The sequence below is a fragment of the Pristis pectinata genome, chromosome 37 (genome assembly GCF_009764475.1).
Source record: "Pristis pectinata isolate sPriPec2 chromosome 37, sPriPec2.1.pri, whole genome shotgun sequence".
Classification (NCBI taxonomy): Eukaryota; Metazoa; Chordata; class Chondrichthyes; order Rhinopristiformes; family Pristidae; genus Pristis; species Pristis pectinata.
In genome coordinates this window covers 5,622,162-5,633,825 of record NC_067440.1, presented here as the reverse complement: position 1 = coordinate 5,633,825, position 11,664 = coordinate 5,622,162, and the positions used below count along the sequence as shown (strand labels likewise).

Sequence of the window (11,664 nt, the reverse complement as noted above, 5' to 3'; positions counted from 1 at the left end):
CATGTCTCATCTTGTGACTCCCTCTCCCTCCCCCGCCAGTGAACATTGCCCGCACCGGTGTCAGATATCTGTGATGTCCCCTCCTCCCCATGACTCTTCCAGACACCCATCCAGGTCGGTGGAAGAGGTCGGCAGATTTTGGAATTCCCTCCGCCTACAAATCTTCTAGAAAAATTCCCGGAACCTGGAAGAGTCGAAAGTTCATCCCGAGAAACCAACAAAAAATTCCGCATAATGTTTTTTTATTTTTCTTAAATAATTATTCAATACATAACAATTAACCCTTACACTTTCTTTACAAATGGAATACACAATTCACAGTGCTAGCTAAGTTATAAAGTCCAATAGAAGTTTGTGATAAAATATAAGATAAGATACTCAGGGGTCATGGCTGGGAGTTATTGGCTGCTACACTGACAAATGGATGGGGAAGAGAAGGGTTCAAATTCGATCAGGTAACAACTGTCTGACGGCTAAGGACAGTCACCCTGTTATATTGCGTACAGCTTTGGTCGCTCTGTTATAGGAAAGATGCTATTAAACTCGAAAGAGTGCAAAAAAGATTTACCAGGATGTTGCCTGGACTTTGGGGGCCTGAGTTACAAGGACAGGTTGTGGAGACCGGGACTTTATTCCCTGTAATGTTGGAGATTGAGGGGTGACCTGATATAGGGGAAAGCACAAGAGTCTTTTTCCCAGGGAGTGGGGGGAGTGCTAAAAACAAGAGGGCAAAGATTTAAGATCAGAGGTGAGAGATTTAAAAGGGACGTCAGGGGCAGTTTCTTCACGCAAAGGGTGGTGCGTATTTGGAATGAGCTGCCAGAAATAGTGGTTGAGGCGGGCACATTAGCAATGTTTAAAAGCCATCTGGATAAGTCCATGGATAGGAGAGGTTTGTGGGCCAAACACGGGCAGATGGGACCAGCTCGCTGAGCAACACAGTTGGCATGGACGAGTTGGGCTAAAGGACCTGTTTCCATGCTGTGTGACTATTCTATGTTCAACAGGTCCCAGATTTGCAGGGGGGGAGGTAATTTGGAGGAAGATGAGAGTTGGGGGGTGTGGGGTTTGGCAGGGGTGGGAGGTGGGGGGAGACTTGCTCACTCAGGTCACCAAGGTGGGAGGTGGACAGATCGATAGACTGATCAACCATCTGGTTGTTGTTTCATCTGAGAAATACTGAGCTGGGCTGATCCAGGAGGAGATCGTAACACGCTCTCGCACGTTATACTGCACTGTAGAAGTTGGCCATTCAGCCCATTGATTCCAACCTGGTCTAAAGAGCAATCACATTCCTGCCCCCGCCCCCCACCACACAGTTAATTCCACGTTACTCATTCCCCTCTCATTCCCATCAACCACCCCCCCCCCCACCCCTGCCCACCTCAGATTCTACCCCCTCACCCACGCACTAGGGGCTGATTAACCCACTGACCCCGAACGTTGTTGGGATGTGGGAGGGAACCGGGGCACCCAGGGGAAACCCATGCGGTCACAGGGAGAACGTGCAAACTCCACACACACACACACACACACACACACACACACACACACACACACACACACACACACACACACACACACACACACACACACACACACACACACACACACACACGCAGCACCGGAGGTCAGGATCGAACCCGGGTCTCTGGCCCTGTGAGGAATCCTCACCACCCAGCTACTCAGCCAAGGTTCCCAACCTCCAGGATAGTCCCAAGGGTCCTGTAATTTGTCCCAAGCCACCGGGGAAGGAACAGCCAAGGATGGCCTTCAGGAAGGAGAGTGCCTTCATGTGGGACTACGAGCCGTGTTGTAAATCCCTTCCAGTTGGAACAGATCACCCCACACAGCACCCGGTTCTACTCAAACCAACATCTGTCTCCTGTCTCCCTGGGATAGGGCTGGCGTCCACAAGCAACTGACAGGGAAACCACAGGAAGGGCTTTTAACAATGGATTCCTTTCTCTCGCTAATTAACCAACGAGAGGTTGGAGATAGGGGAGGGAGAGAGAACACCATTTGGTGAGTTCAAGGACTACATCGTACAAGTGTTGGCGCTCCGGATTACAATGGAAATGGCCCTTCCTCTCCGGAAGGTCTCCATGGATGTGGAGGGCAGGGGTCGATCCCAGGGCACACACCAATTGAAGTGTGTTTAACCAGCTGGGCCTCAGGTGTTGGAAGATCATGGTTGTGATTCAGAGCTGGTACCATGGCAACACCTTAACACCAGCATCAAAACAAGGTGCGTCAGAGTCTTGGCATTCCTGGGCGTTGGCAAACTCCCCCTGCTAAACGGTAAGGGGCAGGAGGAGGTGCAGTTTGCTTCATGAGGAGAGACTAAGGGAGCTAGGGCTTTACTCTTTGGAGAGACGGAGGATGAGGGGAGACATGATAGAGGTGTACAAAATATTGAGAGGAATAGATAGAGTGGACAGCCAGCATCTCTTTCCCAGGGCACCAATGCTCAATACAAGAGGGCATGGCTTTAAAGTAATGGGTGGGAAGTTCAAGGGAGATATCAGAGGAAGGTTTTTTACCCAGAGAGTGGTTGGGGCATGGAATGTGCTGCCTGGGGCGTTGGAGGAGGCAGGTACGTTGGTCAAATTCAAGATATTACTAGATAAGCACATGGAGGAATTTAAAATAAAGGGATATGTGGGAGGAAGGGATTAGATAGTCTTGGGCAAGGTTTAAAGGTCGGCACAACATGGTGGGCGAAGGGCCACTATTGTGCTGTATGTTCTATGTTCATCCCGGCCTGTGCTGACAAGAGAGAGCCCATGGGGTGGGGGCACCCCCGGGGGCAATGCTTAACAGAGTAACGCAAGGGACGCCATGAAAAGACTAGAGCCAGCACTCTGCAGTGAACAGGAGCTCGGACTGGCCAACTGCGGTGCAGGAAGTGAGCCCCCAATGCGTGCACAGCAAGCTCCCACCAGATAACGCCAGGATGACTGCTGTGGTGCGTTGATCGAGGTGGGAATGCCGCCCGGGACACGGACTCCTCTTCAAAGCATTGCCGCAGGATCTTCTGACTCCCTTCAAGGGGGACAGGCATTGCTTGGGGCTAATACCTCCCGGGATGCGACGTCAGTAGGGGGTCGGACCACAGTTTCGATCTACCAAGGCCAGGCAAGATATACTGATGTTGGAGAGGGTTCAGAGAAGATTTACGAAGATGATTCCTGGAGTGAAAGGGTTGACGTACGAGGAGCATTTGTCAGCTCTTGGACTGTACTCACTGGAGTACAGAAGAATGAGAGGGGACCTCATAGGAACATTTCGAATGTTGAAAGGACTGGACAGAGTAGATGTGGCTCAGTTGTTTTCCTCGGTGGGTGAGTCCAGGACAAGAGGGCACAGTCTTAGGATTAGAGGGTACCCATTTAGAACAGAGATGCGGAGAAATTTCTTCAGCCAGAGGGTCGTGGATTTATGGAATTTGTTGCCACGTACAGCTGTGGAGGCCCGATCATTGGGGGTGTTTAAGGCAGAGATTGATAGGTATCTAATTAGTCAGGATATCAAGGGATATGGAGAAAAGGCCGGGAATTGGGGCTGGATGGGAGAACAGTTTAGCTCACGGTGAAGTGGCGGAGTAGACTCGATGGGCCGAATGGCCTACTTCCACTTCTTTTGTCTTGTGATCTTGTGACACCGTGCGTGCTTCCACCCTGCTCCGGGAGGATGCCATGAAGGGAACCATCCCGGGCGGCTGCCAGTTCCTCGGGAAGGGGACTTCTCCCTCTCGGGAGAAGGCGGTCAGTTACTCCAGCCATTACCCCGCTGCGCCAGCCAAGACCTGGGTGTTCCACGCCGGGCGTGGTGACCGTTGTTCCCCAGGACAAGTCAGGATCAGGGTTCGCTCCAGGACCTTCGACCTGCGACCTGCCTCACATTAGGTTGAAGCTCATCATCAGCACGAAATCGCCCTTATCCATGCGCAGGGCTGAAAGAGACGGAAATCACGACAGGATTAAACGGCAGTCCTCCCAACGCCAACAGTCACCACGTACGTTGTCCTCAAACAGCACATCCTTGTCAGCCTACGCTGGGAGCCCCGCAGTTGTTCTTGCAGATTCCCACCACCCCCACCATCAAGAAGACGATATCTATCATCAAGGATCCCCACCATCCGGGCCGTGCCCTCTTCTCGCAGCTACCGTCGGGCAGGAGGTACAGAAGCCTGAAGTCCCCACACCACCAGGTTCAGGAACAGCTACTTCCCTTCAACCATTCGGTTCTTGAACCAACCTGCACAACCCTAAACCTACCACAGCAACGGGACACTACGGACCACCTCTCGCACTGCCGTGGACTTGTCTCTGTGTCTTTTTTTTGCACTAACGTCTTGTTTTGCACAGTCCTTTTCTTCACTGTCTTTTATAATTTACGTACAACTTATGTTCTGTGTGCTGTCTGTACCTGCATGCCTGTGATGCTGCTGCAAGCAAGTTTTTCACTGTACCTGTACTTAGGCACATGACAATAAACTCGACTGGATTTGAACTTCCAACTAATTGAAGGTATCCAGTGAAACTTTACCCACCTCCCACCAGGCTCGAGGACGGCTTCTATCCCGCTGTTATCAGACTCTCGAACGGACTCCCAATCTACCTCGTCGTGGCCCTTGCACCTTATTGTCTGCCTGCACTGCTCTTTCTCTGTAACTGTGACACTACATTCTTTTGTACTACCTCGATGCACAGAATGATCCGCCTGGACGGCACGCAGACAAAAACTTTTCACTGTATCTCGGTTCATGTGACAATTCTAAACCAATTATAAGATTTCCTTATTAGTCACATATACATCGAAACACACAGTGAAATGCACTTTTTGCGTAGTGTTCTGGGGGGCAGCCCGCAAGTGTCACCACGCTTCCGGCGCCAACATAGCATGTCCACAACTTCCTAACCCGTACGTCTTTGGAATGTGGGAGGAAACCGGAGCACCCGGAGGAAACCCACGCAGACACGGGGAGATCGTACAAACTCCTTACAGACAGCGACTGGAATTGAACCTGGGTCACTGGCGCTGTAATGGCATTACACTAACTGCTACACTACCGTGCCTGCCCGCAATAGAAAAACCGTCTCCCCGTCGGGGAATTGAACCCCAGTCTCCCCCGTGACAGGCGGGGATACTAACCACCGCACTAAGGAGGAACCCAATTACCCTTCCTTCCAGGCACCAGGTTCCGGACTCCCTGTGGGAACCGAAAATCTCCTCATCTCTCCCCCTGGCTGTTTTGCCAGTGAATGTCCAATCCGTGATCTCCAGTTACCAATCTCCCCCCCCCCCCCCCCCGGTAGTGGGAAACCAGGAGAAGGCAGCACCAACAACGCCAGCATTTATTTCCCATCCCTAGCCACCCCCTGAACAGGCAGGGCAGTGACAAGCCAATCACGTGGGTGGGTTTGGAGTCACATGGAGGACAGGGGCATTGAACGGGCCAATGGGAGGCAGTTGTAATGGGGGGGGGGGGGGAGCCAGGCCCGCCAGCTAGCACACAGCAAGCTCCCATTAACCACAGCGCAATAAAATGGTCAGACACAATTTGGCGCATGACCTCCCTTGAAGGATCTGGGTGGACCTGATGGGTTTTCAACAACGATTTGGTTTCATGGTTCACTTTACCCTCCACTTGGCCCTTTCTCAGCCATTCAATAAGATCGCAGCACAGTGGCATAGACAGAACCTGCTGCCTCACGGCTCCAGAGACCCGGGTTCGATCCCGACCTCCAGCGCTCTGTGTGTGTGTGTGTGTGTGTGTGTGTGTGTGTGTGTGTGTGTGTGTGTGTGTGTGTGTGCGCGCGTGTGTGTGTGTGTGTGTGTGTTTGTGTGTGTGTGTGCGCATCTGTGCATGTCTGTGTGTGTGCATGCGTGTGTGTGTCTGTGCATGTGTGTGTGTCTGTGCCTCTGTGTGTGTGTGTGTCTGTGCATTGTGTGTGTCTGTGTGTGTGTCTGAGTGTGTGTCTGTGCGTGACTGTGCGTGTGTGTATGTGTTTCTGTGCGTGTGTGTGTCTGTGTCTGTGTATCTGTGCGTGTGTGTGTGTGTGTGTGTGTGTGTGTGTGTGTGGAGTTTGCACGTTCTCCCTGTGACCGCGTGGGTTTCCCCCGGGTGCTCTGGTTCCCTCCCACATCCCAACGACGTGCGGGGTTGGTGGGTTAATCGGCCGCAGTAAATTGCCCCCCTAGTGTGTGGGTGAGGGGGTAGAATCTGGGGGGAGTTGACGGGAATGTGGGGAGAATAAAACAGGATCGATGTAAACGGGTGGTTGATGGTCGGCACGGATTCGATGGGCCGAAGGGCCTGCTTCCCGCCCTGATTCCAAATTTGCCACCGGCCCACCCCACCTCCACGCTCCCCCCCCCACCCCCAAACCCCGTGGTCTTACCATTACCCCTGGGGCCCCTCTGCCCCAACAGACTCTTCCTCAGCCTCCGAGCTCCTCGCTTGACCGCGTCTGCCAGGCTACGCCTCGCCGCCTCCTGGGGCCTTTCCTCCTGCGCCCCCTCCCAGGCCCCGGGGTCCACGGGGAAGGGGAGACTGCGCCCGTCCCACCGCACCAGGGAGATCTGACGGCACAGCGGGCAGGGCAGCTGGCTGTCACCCTGGACGTCGGGGTCTCCCTGGGAGATCAGGGCCACCAGGCACTCCGTGCAGAAGGTGTGTTGGCACGGCAGGACCCTTGGGGTCCGGGACCCCCTGGAATAGGGGCAATAGCAGACACTGCATTCACCGTCTCCACACATCTTGTCCGGTCTCTTTGGAGATGTGAGGAATCTTGCCCTTTTTATACCACAGGTTTCCCCCGCAGGGCGTGATTCACAGTGAGCTCACCACTCCTTATATAGAACCGTCTGTCACACACCAGGAGGCTGCCTGGACAGCTGCCAGGTTTCACTGACCTCGTCTCTGTTACTTCCGAACTAGTTTCAACACACACACATTTCCCACATCACTGTTTCCTGCCACGGACACATCAAGTTGATAATCGACCCGGTGACTAGTTGACCCCGTAATCAGGCGACGAGTGGTTGCTGCAGGGGTCGGTGGTGGGACCCTTGTTAAGTTGGTAAATTGGTTTATTATTGTCACTTGTACCGAGGTACAGTGAAAAACTTATCTTGCATACTGATCGTACAGGTCAATTCATTACAACAGTGTGTTGAGGTAGTACAGGGTAAAACAATAACAGAATGCAGAATAAAGTGTCGCAGTTACAGAGAAAGTGCATTGCAGGCAGACAATAAGGTGCAAGGGCCATAACGAGGTAGCTTGCGAGGTCAAATTATCATACTAGGGAATTGTTCAATAGTCTGATAACAGCGGGATAGAAGCTGTCCTTGAGCCTGGTGGTACGTGCTTTCAGGCTTTTGGATCTTCTGCCCAATGGGAGGGGGGAGAAGAGAGAATGTCCGGGGTGGTTGGGGTCTTTGATTATGCTTTACCGAGGCAGCGGGAAGTGTAGACAGAGTCCATGGAGGGGAGGCTGGTGTCCGTGACGTGCTGAGCTGTGTCCACAACTCTCTGCAGTTTCTTACGGTCCCGGGCAGAGCAGTTGCCGTACCAAGCTGTGATGCATCCAGATAGGATGCTTTCTATGGTGCATCAATAAAAATTGGTGAGTGTCAAAGGGGACATGCCAAATTTCTCTAGCCTCCTGAGGAAGTAGAAATGCTGGTGAGCTCCTGGCCGTGGCGTCTACGTGGTTGGATCAGGACAGGCTATTGGTGATGTTCACTCCTTGGAACTTGAAGCTCTCAACCCTCTTGACCTCAGCACTGTTGGTGTAAACTGCTCCCTTCCTGAAGTCAGTGACCAGCTCTTTTGTTTTGCTGACATTGAGGGAAAGGTTATTGACATGACGCCATATCACTAGGCTCCCTATATCCAACCCATCGTTATTTGAGATATGACCCATGACAGTGATGTCATCTGCGTTATTCGTTATTTATATAAATGATTTGGATGCGAATGCACAGGCTTGAGCAGTAAGTTTGTGGATGACACGAAATTAGGAGGTGTTGTTGATAATGAAGAAGGTTATGGTGGATTACAGGGGGATCTTGATCAATTAGGGAAGTGGGCTGAGGAGAGGCAAATGGATTTCAATACAGATAAGTGTGAGGTGACGCATTTTGGAAAGTCAAATCAGCGTAGGACTTATACTATGAATGTAGGGCACTAGGGAGTGTAATGGAACAGAGGGATCTAGGAGTACACATGCATAGTTCATTGAAAGCAGTGTCACAGGTAGACAGGGTAGTGAAAAAGGCATTTAGCACGTTGGCCTTCATCAGACAAGGCATTGAGTATAGGAGTTGGGACATTATGTTGCAGTTGTACAAGTCGTTGGTGAGGCCACACTTGGAGTACTGTGTACAGTTTTGGTCACCCTGTTGTAGGAAAGGCCTAAAAGACGTGGTTAAGCTGGAAAGAGTGCAGAGGAGATTTACGAGGATGTTGCCAGGACTCGAGGGCCTGAGTTATAGGGAGAGGTTGGCCAGGCTGGGTCTTTATTCCTTGGAATGTGGGAGAATGAGGGGCGACCTTATAGAGATTTATAAAATTATGAGAGGCATAGATAAGGCAGACAGTAACAGTCTTTTCCCCAGGGTAGGGGAGTCCAAAACTGGGGGGCATAGGTTTAGGGTGAGAGGGGAAAGATTTAAAAGGGACCTGAGGGGCAACTTTTTCACGCAGAGGGTGGTGAGGTCAGGCAGCACAGTAGTGTAGCGGTCAGCGTAACACTTTACAGCGCCAGCGACCCAGATTCAAGTCCGGCCGCTGTCTGTAAGGAGTTTGTACGTTCTCCCCGTGTCTGTGTGGGTTTTCTCCGGGTGCTCCGGTTTCCTCCCACGTTCCAAAGACGTACGGGTTAGGAAGTTGCGGGCGTGCTATGTTGGCGCCGGAAGCGTGGCGACACTTGCGGGCTGCTCCCCAGAACACTCTACGCAAAAGATGCATTTCACTGTGTGTTTCGATGTACATGTGACTAATAAAGAAATCTGATCTTATCATATATGGAACGAGCTGCCAGAGGAAGTGGGTGAGGCAGGTACAACAGTATCGTTTAAGAAACACTTGGATAGTTACATGGAGGAGTGGGGCTTAGAGGGACGTGGGCTGAATGCAGGAAATTGGGACTAGCTGGGTGGGCACTGTGGTCAGCACGGACTGGTTGGGCCGAAGGACCTGTATCCGTGCTATATTGCTCCGTGGCTCTATAACAACACGGACCAAGGTCCTTCAGTGAATCAGACCCTCACAGAAGTAAACTGGAGACACAAGAGTCTGCAAGTACTGGAATCTGGAGCAACACACAATCTGCTGGAGGGACTCAGCGGGTCGGGCAGCATCCGTGGAGGGAGATGGACGGTCGACGTTTTGGGTCGAGGCCCTTCATCTGGGCTGATCTGAAATGTCGACTGTCCATTTCCTTCCATGGATAATTCGTTAACTGGCTTATTATTGTCACAGTGAAAAACTTTGTTTTGCCTGCCGTCCATACAGATCATTTCATCACATCAGTACATCGAGGTAGTACAAGGGAAAACAATAACAGAATGCAGAGTAAAGTGTCACAGTTACAGAAAGAGTGCAGTGCAGGCAGACAATAAGGTGCAAGGGCCATAACAAGGTAGATTGCGAGGTCAAGAGTCCATCTTATTGTACTAGGGGACCGTTCAATAGTCTTACAACAGCGGGATAGAAGCTGTCCCTGAGCCTGGTGGTACGTGCTTTCTGCCCAGTGGGAGAGAGGAGAGGAGAGAATGTCCAGGGTGGGAGGGGTCTTTGATTATGTCGGCTGCTTTCCCAAGGCAGCGAGAATTGACCGGCTGAGTCCCTCCAGCACTTTGTGTGTTGCTCACAGGAGCAACCCCAACTGGCTGGGTCCCAGCAGCCCCTGCTCACATCAGGAACTGGGACAGGAGAGGAGACCAGCCATGGAATGGAGGGGCAGGGATTGAGGGGCCGAGTGGCCTACTCCTGCTCCTATTTTCTGGAGTGCGTTAATCCTATTTTATTCTCCCCACATTCCCGTCAACTGCCCCCCAGATTCTGCCCCTCACCTGCACACAAGGGGGGCAATTAACCCACCAACCCCGCACGTTGTTGGGATGTGGGAGGGAACCGGAGCGCCCAGGGGGAACCCACAGGGTCACAGGGAGAACGTGCAAACTCCACACACACACACACACACACACACACACACAGCGCAGGGGGAGTGGCTCTACCCGCTGCGCCACTGTTTCTACCTTGACAATGGTTGTGCTGTTGTCACACACACTGCCCCAGAAATGGGCAGCCCAATGGCGTAGCAGGTAGAGCCACTGCCTTAGAGCTCCAGAGACCCGAGTTCGATCCCGACCTCCGGCACTGCGTGTGTGCGTGCATGCATGCGTGTGTGCGTGCGCGTGCGTGCATGCGTGCGTGCGTGCGTGCGTGCGTGCGTGTGTGTGTGTGTGTGTGTGGAGTTTGCACGTCCTCCCTGTGACCACATGGTTTTCCCCCGGGTGCTCCGGTTCCCTCCCACATCCCAACGACGTGCGGGGTCGGTGTGTTAATTGGCCGCTGTAAATTGTCCCCTCCTAGTGTGTGGGTGAGGGGATAGAATCTGGGGGGAGTTGACGGGAATCTGGGGAGAATGTTACAGGGAATTAAAGAGGGAGGGAATGGGATCACTGCGTCCGGAAGCTGGCATGAACTTGATGGGCTGAATGGCCTGTGTTGTAATAATTTGCAAGCCACAGGGGAGTGTGGCTCCATCGTGCTTTGTATAAGCCCACAGTTACTACAAATTCAAAGCATTGTCTAATTTTCATTTAACAGAATCAGAATGACTTTAGGGACTGGGCGATCTTTCTCCAGACCATCCGTCCCTTTCCCCAGGGAACGACAGACCAGTGTCCGGCTGCCCATCTCCGGCCGTGCACCATCGCTGACCACACTCACCACCCCCAGCCGGAGTCTCCCGGTGCCATGGGCAAATGCTGCCCCCTTGTGTCGGCACTGAGGTGTCCCGACATTCCCACCACGGGAGGTAACCCGAGGGCACGGTGGACTTGTCCGTCACTTGTTTTACCTGCGGCCTTCTCGAGTCATACAGACGGAAGCAGGCCCTTTGGCCCAACTCGTCCATGCTGACCAAGATGCCCACCTGAGCTAATCCCATTTGCCTGCATTTGGCCAATATCCCTCTAAACCTTTCCTCACATTTTAACTGTTGTAGTTGTCCCTGCCTCAGCCACTTCCTCTGGCAGCTCGTTCCATATACATGAAAAAGTTGCCCCTCGCTTTGCTATTAAATCTCCCCCCCCCCACCTTAAACCTGTGCCCTCTAGTTCTTGATTCCCCAACCCTTTGAAAAAGACTGTGTGCATAAGACGAGATATCTTTATGAGTCACATGTCCATCGAAACGCACAGTGAAATGCATCTTTTGCGTAGAGTGTTCTGGGGGGGCAGCCTGCAAGTATCGCCACGCTTCCGGCGCCAACATAGCACACCCACAACTTCCTAACCCGTACGTCTTTGGAATGTGGGATTCACCCGGTCTATGCCCCTTGTGATTTTACACACCTCTATAAGGTCACCTCTCAGTCTCTTATACTCAAAGGGAAAAAGTCCGAGCCTGTCCAACCTCTC

At 52.3% G+C, this 11,664-nt stretch overlaps 1 protein-coding gene across 1 annotated transcript; it reads right to left on the bottom strand.

The window, feature by feature from the left end:
• Window positions 1–233: 233 nt before the first annotated feature.
• LOC127586503 (RING finger protein 227-like) lies at window positions 234–10,939 on the bottom strand. Its single transcript, XM_052044515.1, has 3 exons — window positions 10,862–10,939; window positions 6,408–6,777; window positions 234–3,955 (listed from the first exon to the last, which is right to left on the bottom strand). The coding sequence occupies exons 1-3, from the start codon at window positions 10,937–10,939 to the stop codon at window positions 3,900–3,902; spliced, it is 504 nt and encodes a 167-aa protein (XP_051900475.1). The 3' UTR covers window positions 234–3,899.
• Window positions 10,940–11,664: the final 725 nt, after the last annotated feature.

Coding starts and splice junctions, on each gene's coding strand:
- LOC127586503 (XM_052044515.1), bottom strand. CDS start 10,939: ATGGGCAGCCGGACACTGGTCTGTCGTTCCCTGGGGAAAGGGACGGAT. Junction 6,778..10,861: donor AAGATCGCCCAGTCCCTAAA/GTCATTCTGATT, acceptor ACATCTCCAAAG/AGACCGGACAAGATGTGTGG. Junction 3,956..6,407: donor GAGGGGCCCCAGGGGTAATG/GTAAGACCACGG, acceptor CGTCTCTTTCAG/CCCTGCGCATGGATAAGGGC.